The sequence below is a fragment of the Rhinolophus ferrumequinum genome, assembly GCF_004115265.2.
Source record: "Rhinolophus ferrumequinum isolate MPI-CBG mRhiFer1 chromosome 15 unlocalized genomic scaffold, mRhiFer1_v1.p scaffold_54_arrow_ctg1_1, whole genome shotgun sequence".
Classification (NCBI taxonomy): Eukaryota; Metazoa; Chordata; class Mammalia; order Chiroptera; family Rhinolophidae; genus Rhinolophus; species Rhinolophus ferrumequinum.
Window position 1 is genome coordinate 1,301,250 of NW_022680357.1, and position 18,464 is coordinate 1,319,713.

Below are 18,464 nucleotides of genomic sequence, written 5' to 3' on the forward strand. Positions count from 1 at the left end.
TCCATTTTGCCATAATTCCCACCCTCCCCTATTACCTTGCATCCAGCTGCGTTCGTGTAGGTTTCCTGCCTGTGCCTGATGCATTTGAGCTTGACTCCTGGTGAAAATATCCTTCCTTCTGGAGGGTGAATCGATGTCTGGGTCTTCTCGGTGCCCGTGGTACCCAGCCAGGGTATGCAAATATCAGGAGCTCAGAAAATGAGTGGGGAAGAAGGAGTGAATGAAGGTGTGTAGAAAGTCATGACATCAGGGTGCAGAGCAGGGAGACACTGCTGAGGGCCCTGCCACCCCGGGAAGTCTTGGGAGAAATTGAGGAACAGAGGTGTGCCCACCCCAGCCCAGCGTTCTGGAATCACATTAGCTAGGTTTGAATCCCCATTCCAGTTGAGTGATTCAAGCTGTCTGTGCTGTAGTTTCCTGGTCCGTAAAATAGGGAGCCTTCAGTGAGATAGAAAGCACATGACAGTTGGCCTAGTAAGCCCTCAAGGATTACCCATTATTATTTGGCATTTATTAAGGACCTACTGTGTGCCAGGAGCCAGAGGACACTGAGACCATGTGGAGCTTCTCAACTTCCCACACTGAGCTGGACTTTTGACAGGGGCCGGACCACTTACAGCTCTTGACTACGCTGTAGGAAGAAGGAGACTTGGGGGGTGTTTCAGGCCCTCAGAACACGCCCTGCTTCCCTAGTTTGCCCTGGCCTCCCAGGTGGGGCTCAAGACAAGGACTTTTGGTGCAGTCTCTATGCATCTAGCCTGGCTACCAAGAATGGCTGAAGGTTTCCTGTGTGTGGGCAGCCTTTAGTGCTCCCTCTGCCAGAGCCTAAGAGCCTCTGTTCCCTGGGAAACAGCCCCACCCTCTGCGGGTCTGTGTGTGTGTGTGTGTGTGTGTGTGTGTGCCTTCACTCTTGGCCTGGGCAAGTCTACCTGAAGGACAGAGTTCGGGTACATGTGTCAGAGATATCAGTGTGCCAGAGAAAGGGGATGGGATGGGATGTGGGTGGCAGTCTATACGCTATACCAAATGGATGGATGTGTGAAGTACAAGTTATGTGAACATTCTGTGTGTGCGAGGCAGGTGGTATGGAATGTATGTGTGTGGGTGTTGGTGAATGTGGTGTGGGACGTATGGTGTGAGGTGTCAGGTCATGCGGTTGGAGGTGATATGGGAGATGTGTGTTGAAGGGGTGTGTGTGCTGTGTGTGTGCTTGTGCAGGAGTTGTGACTAAGGTGTGTGGAGGGTATGTAGCTTCTGAGGTGTGAGATGTTGGGGGGTGTTGGGGAAATATAATGAGAAAAAATTTTCTTCCAACCCACAGAGGTAGTAAAGACAGAAAACACTTTTTTTTTTAAAGATTTTATTGGGGAAGGGGAACAGGACTTTATTGGGGGAACAGTGTGTACTTCCAGGACTTTTTTCCAAGTCAATATGTTGTCCTTTCAATCTTAGTTGTGGAGGGCGCAGCTCAGCTCCAGGTCCAGTTGCCGTTACTAGTTGCAGGGGGCACAGCCCACCATCCCTTGCGGGAGTTGAACCGGCAACCTTGTGGTTGAGCGCCCACTGGCCCATGTGGGAATCGAACCGGCAGCCTTCGGAGTTAGGAGCATGGAGCTCCAACCGCCTGAGCCACCAGGCTGGCCCCTAACATTTTTTTCTTTTTTATTAAATAAGCTTTATAACCAGAATGGATGCACATCCCAGGCAATCCGCTAAGAGATTGCAGAGGCGGAAAGAACTCTCGCCCTTTGACGTAGCCAAGCAGGTACAACCCATTGTCCTGTTTTGAAGATAGAGTTTCAAAACCCTCATCTTGTTTTCAAGATAAACAATGACAACGCCTCAAGTAAGAGGACTTGGAAACACCTTTAGTCACACATAGTTCCTCCTAACTCTATAATAGTTACAGGCTTTCTGGCGGGTTAGGGGAGAAACAAACTTCTCAGTGGAGAGGTACTTTGTGTATTGCGTGAAGGACCTCTCCGAAGATAGGCAGTTATTCTCCTCCAGGAGCTGTGTCCCTTGATGTTTGCATTTCAGAACGATGGCTTCCGGTCCTGGAATTCCTGAGATATGAGACTGGCAGGAGGCTTATTTAGCCACTATAAAGATTTGCATACAATTGAAAAGGACCGAGAAAGAAATTCTGCAAGAAAGGAGAGAGTGGGGGAAAGTCACGTCCCTTATTTTCAACGGGGAGAAATAAGCCTCTTATTTTTCATCTGTGTTTGCCCTTCCAGTTGTATGTTGTGGGAGGGTGTTGCGTGGGTGTATGCTGTGGTGACATTGTGCGTGAAATGTGCCTGTTGGGACGTCTGGTGTGAGAGAGAGGCTTTGTATGCTGTTCAGAGAGTTGAATGGTGTTAAAAAGTGTTGGTCCGGGGTGTGTACTGTGTGGATTCTGCACGTGAGGAGGGGCGTGTGCGAGAGTGGTTGGCATTGCGTAGAATTCGTCCAGAACGCGGTTGGGGGAATGTCGTGCGGGGCGCCCGGCAGGGTCTCTGGTCCCACTCCCCACATAAGAACGCAAGACATGGTGAGGCCAAAAAGGAACACCCACGGAGCCATAGGTAGGGGAGTCAGACCACTCACTATATTCTCGCTGGCGGCTGGGTTGGAGACACAGGAACCAGGAGCAACACAATTCTCAACCCTCACTGCGCCGCTTGCAGGCTCAGCCACCATCTTCTAGCTAGCTCCTCCTTTTTTTCTTTTTGCTACTAGCCTAGCCACGGCAGTTATATTCATGGCTAATGGCTCACTGGTTACAGCTGACGGCCAACTAGCCACAGCTGCTGGCCATTTGATCACAGTCGATGGCCATTTACTACCTGAGCCAGCACCTTTCTATGTGAGGCCGAGAGCCTGGAAACTGCTTTTTGGGGCTCTGTCCCCACAGGGAAATAATGGGGATAGCCATTATGTCTGAGGCCCAATTCTGAGATTTCTAAAAGCAATCTCCAGCCCGCCTTCCTCCACCCTGAGGGCCTGAGGACTACAATTCCCAGGACGCTCCGCTCCTCCACTAACCAGGAAAACGGACTCTTAAATGGGCGGGGCTGGAAGAGAGGCAGCCAGGCCAATGGGTGAGCCCGGCCGAATTAAAACATACGCTGATTGCGCGGAGGCTCATTGGAATCTTTGGCGCCTAGGTTTCAGTGGTGGATATGTGATGGGCGGGTGAAACGACCAGTGAAAAGGTGGAAAGGCGGATCCAGGGCATCTGGGCGGGGAGAAAAGCTGACTAGCAGGCAGTTTACCCAATGAAAGGCAGAAGTCGCGGAAGGGGGCCGGGAGAGTCGACTAGGGGCGGGCGATTTTGGCCGCCGGATGTGTGTCATGGAGGAGCCGGTGAGGAAACGGGGCCGGAGGGCCCGAGGCGGCGGTGTCGGTCGAGGGGCTCGGGGGGGCCGAGGCGGCCGGGGCCGGCATTCTCGCGCCCAGCGGTCTCCAGCTCGGCGCTCCCTGGATTCGGTACTTGTGGACTTGGTCAGCGAGAGTGATGAGGATATTTTGGAGGTCCCAACGGCGCTCGGCGTTGCGGACCCGGTGGACGTCCCGCTCCCGGTGGAGGTCGGGCTCCCGGAGCAGGTCCCGCTTCCGGAGCCCGCCGTGCCGGCCGCGCCCCGGGACGACAGCGACAGTAACAGCGAAGGGGAAGATGCACGGCCGGCTGGAGCTCCTCCGATCCTGGTCAGGCCGCGGCGACGGCGGCTGCTGCTGGATCCGGGAGAGGCACCTGTGGTTCCGGTGTACTCCGGGAAGGTGTAGCCGGGTTCCCGGGAGGGCTAGCGCGGAAAGCCTGGGTGTGGGGAGTGCCGAGGGTAGGGTGCTGGGCTTGGCCTTGGGTGACTCAACGGTAGCGGGGACCGGGGACTTGGAGGCAGAGAGATGCCGGGTTCCTGGGGTTTCTGCAGACTGGGAAGATGGGGGGCTTTGAAGTGTGTTGGGAGTTTGGGGTTCCCGTCGGGAGCATAGAGAGGCAATGGGGCGGGCATCCCTGAGAGTTCAGAGTGGCGCTGGCCCTGGGCCTGGGATTTGGGTCATATTGGGTTTTGAGGTTGGGACCCATTGCTAAGGATCCAGGAAGCTGGGATATTGGGGGCTGGGGTTCATGGGAGTTCAGAGAGGACTGGGGTCCCCAGGCGGTTGGGGGACGCTACGGGGCTGGGATTCCCTAGGATTCTAAGAGCGGGTTGGTTGGAAACCTAGTAAAAAAAAAAAAAGGAGAACTAAACCTGGATCCTCAGAGTGTCTTAGGGAAAAGGGGTGTAAAGGGGTGTAAGAGGCAGGGCACTTCGGTTTTGGATCCTGATGGAGTTGGGCTCCCGAGTCCTGGGAGAAGGCTGTGGGGTCTACATCCTTGGGGAGAACTTGGGGGCTGGAGGAGGCCTAGGGCTGAGGGAAGGGCCATCCGGGTTTACCTTTCAGGGAGGGAGGACGTGGGCTGACCCGCTTTTGTCTTTGCAGGTGAAAAGCAGCCTCCACCTCATTCCGGATCACCTGCCCCTCCTGAAACTCTGTGCCCTAGAGGCCGAGGAAGGTAAGGGAGGGCAACGGAGAGGTGCTGGGCCGAGGGAGTTTACATCCCTGTAGCTCTTGGTTGCCTGAGGCTCTGGGAAGGGCCTGAATGCGGACTCCTGCATCCCAGCCAAAAAAAGCGCTCCAGTCCTGAAATGAGCGGGACTTTTTAAAAAATTTTTCAATTACAGTTGACATACAATATTATATTAGTTTCAGGGGTACAATATAGTGACTAGACGTGTATATATCTTACGTAGTGATTACCGCATCAGTCTAGTACCGATTTGACACCCTACCTACGTTCTTACCATATCATTGACTATGTTCCCTATGCTTTACTTTACACCCCCGTGACTATCTTGTAACTACCAATTTGTACTTCCTAATCCCGTCCCCATTTTCACCCATCCCCACAACCCCCCTTCAATCTGGCAACCATCACAATTTTTCCCCCCTTTTTTCCGTCTCCCCCGCCACCCGCCGGTTCGAGCCGTTGTTTCTCAGTCTAGTTGTGTAGGACACAGCTCCCTGGCCCATGTTCAGGTGTACAAAAACAATATCGTGATTAGACATTTACGTACCTCACAAAATGATCACCCCAACAAGTCTACTACCCATCTGACACCGTACACAGCTATTACAATAGCGCTGACTATGTTCCCTATGCTGTGCTTTACATCCCGTGACCGTGTAGTCGCGCATTTAATTATAGTTGACATTCAGTATCACTTTATGTTAGTTTCAGGGGTATAGCCTAGTGGTTAGAAATATATACAATTTATGAAGTGATTCCCCCGATAAGTCTAGTACCCGTCTCACACTATACATAGTTTTTACAATATTATCGACTGTATTTCTCTTACTATATTTCACATCCCCGTGACAATTTTGTAACTACCAATTTATACTTCCTAGTCCCTTCACCTTTCTTACTATCCCCCAACCTTCATCCTTCTAGCAGCTATCAGTTTGTTCTCTTTATCCATGAGTCTACTTCTGTTTTGTTTGTTCGTTTATTCTGTTCTTTAGATTCTACACATAAGTGAGATCATATAGTATTTGTCTTTCTCAGTCTGACTTATTTCACTTAGCATAATATCTTCTAGGTCCATCCATATTATTGCTAATGGTAAGATTTCATTCTTTTTTATGGCAGAGTAATACTCCTTGTATATGCGAGTATGTGCCACAATTTCTTTATCCAGTTGTCTATTGAAGGACATTTCGGTTGTTTCTGTATGGTGGCTATTGTTCAATAACACTGCAGCAAACATAGGGGTACATATATCTTTTCAAATTAGTGTTTTGGATTTCTTTGGCTAAATACCCAGGAACGGAATTGCTATTAATAGGTCATAAGGTAGTTTTATTTTTAATATTTTGAGGAACTTCTATACTGTTTTCCATAGTTATAGCCTTTTTTTTTTTTTTTTCTTTTAAGACGGGCACAGCTCACAGTGGCCCATGCAGGGATTGAACCTGCAACCTTGCTGTTATTAGCACCTCGCTCTAACCAACTGAGCTAACTGGCCACCCCTAGCCTTTGTTTTAAAGTCTATTTTGTCTGGTATAAGTATTGCTACCCCAGCTTTCTTTTTTTTCCCCTTCATGAAATATCTTTTTCCATCCCTTTCAGTCTGTGTGTTTTTTGAGCTAAAGTGAATCTCTTGTAGGCAGCTTATGTAAGGATTTTGTTTTCTTATCCATTTAGCCTATGTCTTTTTTTTTTTTTTTAAAGATTTTATTGGGGAAGGGGAACAGGACTTTATGGGGGAACAGTGTGTACTTCCAGGACTTTTTTTCCAAGTCAAGTTGTTGTCCTTTCAGTCTTAGTTGTGGAGGGTGCAGCTCAGCTCCAGGTCCAGTTGCCGTTTTTCTAGTTGCAGGAGGTGCAGCCCACCATCCCTTGTGGGAGTCGAACCGGCAACCTCATGGTTGAGAGGATGCGCTCCAACCAACTGAGCCATCCGGGAGCTCAGCAGCAGCTCAGCTCAAGGTGCCATGTTCAATCTTAGTTGCAGGGGGCGGAGCCCACCATCCCTTGCGGGACTCGAGGAGTTGAACTGGCAACCTTGTGGTTGAGAGCCCACTGGCCCATGTGGGAATCGAACCGGCAGCCTGCAGCCTTCGGAGTTAGGAGCATGGAGCTCTAACCGCCTGAGCCACCGGGCCAGCCCCCAGCCTATGTCTTTTGATTGGAGCATTTAATTCATTTACATTTGAAGTAATTGATGATATAGATATCTAATTATTGCCATTTTATTATCAGATTTTTGATCTTTTTTCTTCTTAAGGAAGCCCCTATAACATTTTTTGGAATACTAGTTTGCTGGTTATGGACTCCTTTAGCTTTTTCTTGGCTGGGAAGCTCTATCTCTCTTTCAATTTTAAGTGATAGCTTTGCTGGGTAGAGCAAACTTGGTTGTAGGTCCTTGCTTTTTATCACTTTGAGTATTTCTTGCCAATCCCTCAGGTCTGTAAAGTTTCTGTTGCGAAATCCGCTGACAAGTCTTATAGGAGCTCCCTTATAGGAACTAATTGACTCTCTTGCTGCTTTTAAGATTCTTCGTCTTTAACTTTTGGCATTTTAATTATGATGTGTCTTGATGTGGGCCTGTTTGTGTTCATCTTGTTTGGGACTCTGCGCTTCCTGGGCTTCTATACCGTGTTTCCCCGAAAGTAAGACCATGTCTTATATTAATTTTTGCTCCAAAAGACGCATTTGGGCTAATGTTCAGGAGATGTCATCCTGAAAAATGCTAGGGCTTATTTTCCGGTTAGGTCTTATTTTTGGGGAAACACAGTATTTATTTCCTTTGCCGGGTTAGGGAAATTTTCCATCATTATTTCTTCAAATAGATTTTCAATTCCTTGCTCTGTCTTTTTTTCTTCTTGGTACCCCTATGATGCAAATGCTGGTATGCTTGATGTTGTCCCAGAGGCCCCTTAAACTGTCTTCATTTTTTTGGATTCTTTTTTTTTTTCTATTCTGATTGGGTATTTTCTGCTACCTTATCTTCCAAATCTCTGATTCGAACCTCTGCTTCATCTGATCTACTGTTGATACTCTCTAATGTTTTCTTTATTTTAGTTACTGTATTCTTCATTTCTGACTAGTTCTTTTTTATGACTTTTATCTCTATGTGTATGTTTCCCATCTCTCCATTGACATTCTGACTGAGATCATTGAGCATCCTTATAACCAGTGTTTTGAACTCTCCATCTGGTAGATTGCTTGTCTCCGTTTTGTTTAGTTCTTTTTCTGGAGCTTTGTTCTGTTCTCTCATTTGGGACATGTGTCTTTGTGTCCCCATTTTGGCTGCCTCCCTGTGTTTGTTTCTATGTGTTAAGTAGGGCTGCTATGTTTCCCGGTCTTAGTAGAGTGGCCTTATGTAGTAGATGTGCTCTGGGAGTCAGTGATACGGTCTCCCTGATCACCTGAGCCAGGTGCTGCAGGTGTGTCCCTTGTGTGGATTGTGTGTGCCCTCCTGCTATAGTTGAGCTTTGGTTGCTGTTTACACATCAATGGGAGGGATTGACCTTCAGGTTGATTGGTTGTGAGAATTGGCTGTGACTACCGTGGAGAAGCTGTTGTGCAGGGCTGACTTTACTCTACTCAGGCCACTCTACTAACACTGGGAAACATGGCAGCCCTCCTTAATACATAGAAACAAACAGAGCAGGATTCACTTTAGCAGGGCTCTGGTGCCTGCCCATCTGCCCTTTGTGTGTGTCATTTATGGAGGTGACTAGGTGGTGCTCTGGTGCAGTGCCAGCCCCGGGCCTCCTGGAAGGGGCCCCACTGTAAGCCAAGTTCAGCCACAGCCTGTGTCCTGCCCAGGCCCACCTGGCATGAGTCATAAATTGATTTGCAGATGTCTTCCACCTTTGCTGGGCTTGGAGGTGCCTAGGAGAAGCTAAGGTGTGAACGGAAGCCGGTTGCTGCTTATACTGGGCTTGGGGCTACTTAGTATGAGATACAGGACATGCCAAGGCCAGATGCTGCTTGTTTCGGTTTTGTGAACCTTTGAGAGATTTTAGGAAAGTCCTCAGCATGAGCCAAGCTCCGCAGTATGAGTTTTCCGTTTGTGTGGAAAACCCACTGGAAGCAGCTGGGTGGGTCCATAAATTGGGAGGGGCAGAGTCTCAAGGAATCACCACAGCGGGGCGAATGGTGTTAACCAGGTTGATTGAGATCACGTAACGTCTGCACGCTGGGAGGAGGGAGGGTTCAACAAAGCAATAATGGACTCTGCCAGCACTTCTGTCTGGGAGAAAGCTGCACCTCCAGCCCTCGCTCTGAAGCCAGACACCTCAGTTCCTCCCTGTGTGTCCCTGGTGACTTTCAAGCTGCAGCTCCAGCGCTGCAGCTCAGAGCGAGTGAGTCCGTCAGCGAGTAAGTCCGTGCACGGTCCCTCCAAGAGGAGCATTGGACTGTGTAGCCGCCCTCATCTCACTGAGCCACAGTCTCCACTGGATTTCACATCCAGAAGTTATGAGGACTTCTCTTCCTGGCACTGGAACCTGGGCTGGGGAGCCTGGTGTGGGGCTGGGACCCCTCGCTTCTCAGGGGGCCTCTGCAGCTGAGACCTCCCGGATTTTTTTAACAGCCACTTGTATATATGGGGACCAGTTCGTTCCGTGTCTCTGCCCCTCCTACCAGTCTCCACGTGGCTTCTTCTGTATGTCCTTAGTTATACGACTTCTGTTCAGCCAGACTTTAGGCGATTCTCAGTGATGGTTGTTCTGTAGTTTAGTTGTAATGTTGATGTGATTGTGAGAGCAGGTGAGCCCAGCATTTACCTCCTCCACCTTCTAGGACCATTAGGAGCTGGACTGTTAATCAGAAGGCTCGGGAAGTGCTGGCAGACTACCCTTCCCCCAGCTCTCATAGGCATAAGGCTAATGTTGCAGATTTCTAGGCACCCTCCTTGGAGGTGCTGATTCTGTAATCGGGACGGGGAGGAAGAGGTGTTGAGAATCTGTACTATCTTGTTACATCTTGGACAAGTTCCTTGGGAACACTCTGGAGCCAGCAGTGTTCTCTGAGTCTTATTAGGGCTGTCCAGCCTTTGTCCTCCCCCAGTGACGTGATTTTTGTAACCCATCCAAGGGCAGTGACTAAGAGTGAAGTCTAATAAGGAAGTGATCCAGTGGGCAGATGCAGACCTTGGACCAAGACTTCTGTACCTTGAGGGAGTCTGACAGGGTGAGAATCAGCTGGCCTGGAGTCGAATCCCACCTCGACCCTGTAGTAGCTGTGGGATCTTGGCCAAGTTAATCTCTCAATGCTTCAATTTCCTCATTAGGAAAACAGGGATCACAGTGGACCTATGTCAAAGGATTTTAGTGAGAATGATTGAAAGAGAATATATAGAGAGCCCTTTCTTGGGCTATATGTATTGTCTAGGGTAGTACCTGGCATGTAGAAGTGCTATATAAAGTGTACCCCTGTCCTTGCCACTCAAACTGTGGGCCCAGCAGTATTGGGCATCCCCTGGGAGCTTGTCAGAAACGCAGACTCTCCAGCAGCTGCCGTATCTAGGTAGGACCGGGTTTCTCAGCCACAGCACCGCTGATATTGGACTGGACAAGTCTGTTGTCTGCATTGGAGGAGGTGTAGCAGCATCTTGACATCCACGTGCGAGATGCCAGTATTCCCCACCTGCTGACAACCAAAATATTCTCCAGACAATTGCCACTTGTCTCCTGGGAGGCAGAATTGCCTCCGATTCAGAACCACTGATCTAGGATTTATTATCCTTGTTTTGTTTTCACAGTATTTTTATGCTGAATGATGATCTTTGGTTGGTGGCAAGCAGTAGAAAAGAGCTTCTCTATCTAGAATAATACCTGGTTTCTGATCATTTCACGATGTATACAAGTATCGAATCATTTATGTTGTGCACCCGAAGCTAATGTAATGTGATACGTCATTTATACCTCAATAAAAGAGGAAGAAAATACCTAGTTTCCTTTTATGAGGAATTTACGTTAAAAGAAGTGATTTCAAGAAAGGTACTAAATAAATAATGCAGAGATAACAGCAAACTGTAATAATGACACATGGGTGGAGTTTGAGAGACCTGGGCTTAGAGGGTCTGTACCGATCGGTATACCTCCTTCCCTCCCTCCCCACATAGGCTCTTTGTGCCCACAAAACTGAGTACAGGAAGAAAATACGGCATTTCATGTATGTTTCATAATAGGCATAATAGTATGTCCATGTATAGTAATGCATAATACTGATAGTATTACAATCGTAGTATACTGGTGTTAAGTAAATACGTATTTTCTGGGTTGTGTGCCTGGTATTTGTGGGGTGCATGTCATGAAAAAAGGGAGAACACTGCTTTCTTTGGAGCTGGCCTCTTCCCGACTTGCCACACTGTCTCGTGTCTTAGCGCGAGGCTGGGATACGATCCCGCTCTCCTCTTTCAGACTCCAGCCCCGTCTGCGTGAGGCATTTCCTTTTTGACTCATGCCCCGGGAGCTCTTCCCGCGTTGTCATGTGGTCCTGTGTCTCCTCGCTGAGGACGAAGCCCGCCTGTCACGTCTCCTCTCCTCGGCCCCCCACTGCCCTCTCTTGGCTAACCCTTTCCACTTTCTCCTCCTCTGTTCCCAGAAGGGGATATGGCAGATTCTAGCAGTTCCCATGCCGAGGATATCCCATTTCCAGATTCTCCCTGGAAGAAGAAGCTGAGGAGTAAGGAAGAAGAAGAAGAAAAAAAGGAGGAGTCTTTGTGAGTGCAGCCAGGGCACGGAGGCCCTAGGAGCGGAGAGGAAGTGGAGGGGTAGTCTGAGGTGGGCAGGATTCCTGAGGGGCTCCTGAAAGTGTAAGGAGACGAGATGGAAGGCCTCATGATGCTTCGGTGAGGAAAAGCTCCTGGGAGCAGAGACGCCCTCATGAGAGAATGACAGTGGGCCCGTGAGGACCGCCCACAGGAGTGGGGTGTTTCTTCTTTGTGTCTGAAACGGTAGCGATGCAGCGGTGGTGGGTGTGGCTCCAGGGACCTCCCTGTGGTTCAGATCGGGCCAGATGCCTCACGACTCTCCTCTCTGCCTCACTTTCCTCTTCTGTGAAATGGGACGATAGCGGTACCCATGTCAGAATTTTTCAGTAGATTAAGGGTGGACCCTTGGCATATAGTAAGTGCTCGGTGTCTGTTAGATGTTAGCACACAGTCAGTCACCTGGGAGGTGACGTATGTTAAGTTAGGCATTTTCCTCCCTGATGTAAATGAGGTCATGTAAATATAAAAAGGATGCCCAGGTTTCCATCATTGCCTTTCTTTGTCTTCCAATAAGGTGTTACCAGAAGGTGTTCCCTCCTGACTCCTCCCCACCCCCCGTTCCCAGGGGTTCATAGCCCATGAGGGGCGCTGTGGGGCTTGGGTCTTGCCTCGTTTTCCATCTCGCCTCTCTTCTCTCTGCAGGTCTCAGGACATCTCCCCTTTGCCCTCACCTCTGCCAAGGACCAAAAGCAGAAAGCATACTCGGGCACTGCAGAAGTTAAGGTGCCAAGGGCAGGGGGCTCTGGCTGGGGTGTGGACGGGCAGTATGGAGGCTGGTGCCCCCCCCCCGCCCCCCCCCCCCCCGCTGACCCGCCGTCCTTTCTGCACCCCAGGGAGGTGAACAAGCGCCTCCAGGATCTCCGTTCCTGCCTGAGTCCCAAGCAGCGCCAGGGCCAGGACCCCCTGAGCCAAGATGACGAGGTGGTCCTCGTGGAGGGCCCCGTGCTCCCCGAGAGCCCCCGGCTCTTCCCGCTCAAAATCCGGTGCCGTGCTGACCTGGTCCGATTGCCCATCAGGATGGTAAGTGCCTGAAGCACCTGTGGCAGAGGCTCCCGGGAGCTGCCTGTGGAAAGACTGGCGTCTGGCCGAGGGACCCTGTCCTCCGAGCCCATCCTGCCCTCGACCCGCCCCGCTCGCTCCGGCCTGGTGCCCCTGTGGTCACTGTTCTGTTGTCTGTCCCTCACTCTCCCCTCCGGCACATTTCCCACCTGTTCCCCCAGCTCCACGTAAGCATCCTAAGAAACGTGGCTTGGTCGCCCCTCCCCAGGCTGCGTCCCCCTCCCTCTCTCCTTCCCTTGGACCCTCTGAATGTGCTTAATGCTCTTATGGCACGAGACGCGCAGCTGTCACTCAGTCATTTCTGCTGTCCTCGGCTCCCTGGTGGAGACTGCTGTTTTTGTCCGCATGATTCCGTGCAAAAACAAGAGTGATGACAGAATCGACCCTGTTGAGCCATCACCATGCGCTGGGCAAGCAGCTAAGCCAGGGGCTGCACCTGGGCAGCCCGGGGCCGTGTCCAAAGGGCATCTTTCCTGGCCTTCGAGTGCTTTACAATCCGTGAGTTGCTTCGCATCAGTGTTTCATACAAAGGCCCAGATGTCTGGCTTCTCCTAAGTAGGGAGATGTGACGACCGGGGCCGTACTCCCCGCCCTGGCGCCAGAGCTGGGAACAGCCGGCCTGTTCAGATGGGCCAGGGAGTTCCCCTCGCTGCCGTCCCCACCACCCCTGTCTGCGCCTAACCCACGTTGCTTCATCTCTTTGTGTTACTTGCCGGAAGGAATCCCTCGTTGACATGATTTCATTCTATACTTTGCCAGGTAAATAGGGTGAGACTCAGAGCGGAGCAGCTCTGCGAGTAGCAAAGGCCGGAAGCTTGTGGGGGCGGGGCTTGGGTGCGGTAGACCCCATCGGGCCGGGGGACCTCCTTTGCTTCTTGTCCCTCTCCCCAGTCGGAGCCCCTGCAGAGTGTGGTGGACCACATGGCTGCGCATCTCGGGGTGTCCCCAAGCAGGATCCTGTTGCTCTTCGGGGAGACAGAGCTGTCTCCTACCGCCACCCCCAGGACCCTCAAGCTTGGAGTGGCTGACATCCTTGGTGAGAGGAAGGCAGGGGGTGGAGCCTCGAGGCTTTTGCCATAGGGAGTAGCTAAGGGGAAAGGCGCCGGTGGGGCCCTGCTTCCCACCCCTCCTTAGGCCTGGCTTCCCGATCCTGCCTCCTCCAGACTGTGTGGTGCTAGCAAGTTCTCCAGAGGCCGTAGACACGTCCGATCTGCTGCAGCTCCGGGTGCAGGGGAAGGAGAAACACCAGATGCTGGAAGTCTCGCTGTCTCGAGTGAGTGGGAGACGTGGCTCTCCAGGCCCCCACCCTTCCCTCTGCCAGTCTCTGGTCACTTGACTGAGGTTGGAGCCCCCGTAGTCCTGATTCGCTGGAGACACTGCCCTCCCTCGCTGCTCTGGAGTTTCCACCCGGCTTAGTGGGAGGAGCCCGTGGGTCAGCTTCCCTCTCCCCTTCTGCGGGAACCTCTGCTCTAGTGTCCTAACTCCTTCCAGTTAAAACAGAACGGACCCCTGGATAGTCACCACTAAAACCCAGCAAAGTAACAAAGCCACACTGTAAGTGACAGTCCCTGTTCTAAGAATAGTTAGTTCCCATTTAGGATATGACTGAATTTCACAACCATCTTACATGGGAAAGCACTGTTGTTACCCTCATTAAATGAGGAAACCGAGGTCTCGAGAGGTGGGGTAACTTGATATCTTGGGGTCCTAGGGTTGCTGTAACAGTGCCACACACTGGGTGGCTTATGCCAGCAGAAAGGTGTTCTCTCGGTTCTGGAGGCCACAAGTGTGAGGTCAGGGCGGCAGCAGGGTCGTGCCCCCTTTGAGACTCCGGGAGAATCCTTCCTTCCTCCTGGCTGCTGGGGGTGGTGGCTGCCGGTCTCTCAGCCTCCTCTTTTGTCATGCGGATTTCTCCCTGCGAGTCTGTTCTCTTCTTCTTTTAAAAATTTTTTTTTTGGGGGGGATATTGGGGAACAGTGTGTTTCCAGGACCCATCATCAGCTCCAAGGCCAGTCGCTGTTTTCAGTCTAGTTGCAGGGGGTGCAGCCCACCATCCCATGCGGGAATCGAACCGGCAACCTTGTTAAGAGCACACGCGCTAACCAACTGAGCCATCCGGCCACTCGGTTCTCTTCTTACAAGGACACCCTCGTGCCCAGTAATCCAGTATGACCTTGTCTTAACTTGATGACATCGGCAGGGGCCTTATTTCCCAATGAGGGCACGAGTGTGCCCCACTTACCAGGGGTCAGGACCACAAGGTATCTTTTGGGGGGACACACATAGCTCAACCCGTAACACTTGCCTACGGTCACACATCCAGCTAAGTGGGAGAGCCTGGCCTCCGGCTCAGATCTTTCTCACCGTAGGCTAGGCTCCCCTCGTCGGGCCTCCTTGGTGGGTGAGGAGACGGGGCCTGGGGAACCCGCCTGACCCCGAGCCTCCACCCTGAGCCTTGGGCTCTGTGGCTTGATTCCAGGAGAGAGACCAGCTGTGCCGGCTTCTTCGTCCGCTCACCTTCCCTCCATGGGCGCTGACTACTTGTCACCTTGTCCTGCCTGTCCCAGGCCCTCTGTCTGTCCCTACACGTTCTCCCCAGCCCTTCTTTTCAAATTGTTACATCCATTTTTTCCAATCTCTCCAGGATTCTCCTCTCAAGACCCTCATGTCCCGCTACGAGGAGGCCATGGGACTCTCGGGCCACAAGCTCTCCTTCTTCTTTGACGGGACAAAGCTTTCAGGCAAGGAGCTGCCCGCTGACCTGGGCCTGGAGTCTGGGGACCTCATTGAGGTCTGGGGTTGAAAACCGGCTCCCTGTTTGGGGCGCAGCCTGGACTTGGGAAGAACGGCTGCCCCCTTTTGGCCCCATAAGGACCGGCTGAGCCTGAGGCAGAATTTTCCTTAAGCAGAAGCAACAGAGGCATGACACTGACCTCCTGTCCTGTTAACCCTGGTTTCATGCTGTTAGTTACCTGGTTGGTTGTGTGGTCGTCATTGCTGCCCTGGGCAGACTGAGTTTTCACGCGCCCCCTCCCGTCACGTCCACCATCACCCTTTCCTTCACCAAAATGTCTGTGTTATGAAACTGCTCGTATTTAAAGAGGGTGTTGAAATAAATTTGGGTTGAGTGCACTACATCTAGGACCAGTAGTGGCTTCGGTGGCATTTGCAGTTTGCCTAAGGCACACACACAGGTGTGGTTCGTTGCCTGGCAGGAAAATAAATGACCAAGCTCACCCGTGCCTAAGCTTAAGCAGAGGCAGACGGTGGAACGGCCTCTGTAAGGATAGAGCGGGTTCTCGGCCTCGGGCGCCTGACGCGCCCCGGGACCCTTCTGAACCCCTCGCTGGAGCGCACACGTTGTTTAATGCATTTCTGAGAACCCAGCCTTTTTCTTGGGGATGTGATTCTAGTCCGTGCCAGGCTTCTCTGGTTTAACGGTTCTCCCCCTTTCTTCAGGCCACCCTCTCCCATAAGCGTCCCTTCTCGGGTGTGGGTGGCTTGTCCTTGCCTGTGAACGCATCCTTGTAACGCTGCGTCCTTGTGACACGCAGCGTGGTACGTGTGCATTTCCTGTATGCCTGTGCTCTCGTGCTGTCCACTTGTGCCGCTGCTTTTTTCTCCCACGCGTGTTGCTTCGTGGCTTTGGACTCTGCGGCATTCCGCGGGGGGCGTCAGACGCGTGTTACTTATCGTGCTGGCTCGTGGGCCTCTCGGTGCCTCCAGCCCCTGAGCACGTGGACGAGGCCACGGCGAACGTGCTGTTCCGTGTCCCCTTCTACGCTTGTGCAAAGGTCTCCGGCATAATTGCCCAGGACGTGATCACGGGACACGCAGGCTAATTTCTCTACGGTACCACGTTTTTCTTCAGATGGACCCTGACCCTCCCACTGGCCGCTTCCCATTTCCAGTCATCCTCCCCTGCGTTTTTATTGCCCAACTTTCTAATTTTGGCCAGCCTGCTGGGTTTCAAGTGGCTGCTGTGTTTTAAGGTCCATTCATTTGTTTGATCACCGGGAATTGGGGTAATTTCTTCATCTATCCAGAGACTCGGCCGTTCTGATTTCCCTTTCTGTGAACTCATTTTTTTTCTTCTGCGGGCTTCCTGTCTCTTTGTTCATCCTCAAGAGTTGCCCGTATATTCCTGGGCAGTTGCAAATAACTCTCAGAGTGGCACTTGGGTTTGGATATCTAGAGGTGTCCTTTACTGAGCAGAAATTTTGACTTTTAATGTAGGTGAATTAACTATTTTGTCATGTCACCTGTTGCTTTTTGATTTCTTATGTAAAAGTAGTTAAGCTGCTTTCCATTTTCTCCGGTTAGCTTATTTGCTTTTCCTTTCACATTTAGGCCACTACATAGGGCTGGAGTCCAGCTAGCACAAGTTGGCATCTGCAGTGACTGGCGTCTGCTCTGCATGGTCACACATTTGTTCTCATGGTTGATGCCAGGCTGTACTGGCTGCTAAATATTGAACATTTTTAAACTATTTGAAATTCACATGAGATCCAAGTTTTATTTTCACCGTATAATGAGCCAGTTTTCTCAGTGCTGTCTACTAATAAAGCCATTAATTTTCCACTATATGTATAATTTTGGCAAAAGTGTATTACATTCTTAAGATGTCTTTTGTTGGAATGTTGCATTCCTTCGAAGTTACGATGTAGGGAAAACGGAAAGGAACCTTTATAACATTTAAATAATACACGATATGGTAAAGCTCTCATTTTCTTCAGATCTTTTACGTCTTAATAAATTTGAACACATTAAAATTATGTATTCGGTCTCAATAGACTAAATGGGAATACATGTGTTGAGGGTTTCTGTCTTTGTGGCCCTCAGGGGACCCCCACAACAGCTGCTGCTGTGACTGAGACCATTAGCTCTCCCCTCGCATCCATTCTTCCTTCCTCCAGGACAACAAACCCCCTAGTTTTTAGCAAAGTACAGAGACTTCCGAATAAAGACAACACTTCGCAGCCTCCGTTGTAGCTAGCCGTGGCCAAGGGCTCACGGGGTGTCCAGGGAAGAGGGGTGCAGCTTCCACGGTATGTGTGCCCCCTTCCCTTCTTCCTGCTGCCGACTGGAAATGGAACAACCCTACTGACAGGAAGTGACCTTGGGGAGGGGAGCCACACAGAGGACACGGAGAGAAGGAGTCTGAGTCTCAACCTCCACGCAGGACCTCATGAGCCCTGCGCCGCCCACCTCTGGGCTTTCACGGGAAAGGGAAACTTCTGTCGTGTGTCGATCACTGCTGATTGAGGATTTCTGTCCCTTAGAGCCAAACCCAGTTCTAGCCCCAGAATGTTGCTACTGCCAGCAGTGTTGTAGTGACGCTCCGGGACCCCCGATGAGCTCTCAGGTGTGTATCCAGGAGGGGGTCACTGGTCACTGGTCATCGCACGTGTACCTACCCAGTTCCTCTTCAGTACTGCCAGCCTGCTGACCTCTATACGTCCACTAGCAAGTGCTAGAAGCTTCCAGTTTCGTCTTATCTCCATCAGCACTTAATCTGGGGAGGATATGGGGAAGACTACTCGTAAATGCATTTGCGTTTCTTCTGTGATGAGAGAGGTTGTTCAGCCTTTTGGTCAAAGAGATTGATCGCCAGTGAGATGGTCTTTCTAAAACTCTCCTGATTAGAAAAACCTTCAAAACCGTAGTGAGCCCTTACTCGGTGCTGTGTACACCAAGCTGGGCAGTTTTCATGAGCTCGTCATCCTCAGAGCGATCCCATGAGGTGGGTTTGGTTATTACAGTGCCCCACCCCCCCACTCCACCCCCATCCAGTGTTTTGCTTTCTGCAGTTTCAGTTACGGTCAACCACGGTCTGAATGTATTAAATGGAAAACTCCAGAAATAATTTGTAAGTTCTGAGTACCTCACTTTATCTCATCATGTAGGCACTGTATCATCTCCATCATCACAAGAAGAAGGGTGAGTACAGTACAATAAGATTTTGAGAGACTACATTCATACTTTTGTCACAGTACAGTTGTGTGCTGCTTGATGACAGGAAAACGTCCTGAGAAATGCACAGGTAGGCGGTCTTGTTGTCATGGGGACAGCCCAGGGTACACTTCC

General features: G+C 50.9%; 1 protein-coding gene across 1 annotated transcript; it reads left to right on the forward strand.

Annotated features, from left to right (window-relative positions):
• The first annotated feature begins 3,320 nt into the window (after positions 1-3,320).
• Positions 3,321-15,518, forward strand: NFATC2IP (nuclear factor of activated T cells 2 interacting protein). The gene is made up of 8 exons (XM_033101918.1): positions 3,321-3,765; positions 4,471-4,543; positions 11,150-11,267; positions 11,961-12,041; positions 12,152-12,338; positions 13,269-13,413; positions 13,541-13,650; positions 15,022-15,518. Exons 1-8 carry the CDS (start codon positions 3,331-3,333, stop codon positions 15,178-15,180), a joined length of 1,308 nt encoding a protein of 435 aa, XP_032957809.1. The 5' UTR covers positions 3,321-3,330; the 3' UTR covers positions 15,181-15,518.
• Positions 15,519-18,464: the final 2,946 nt, after the last annotated feature.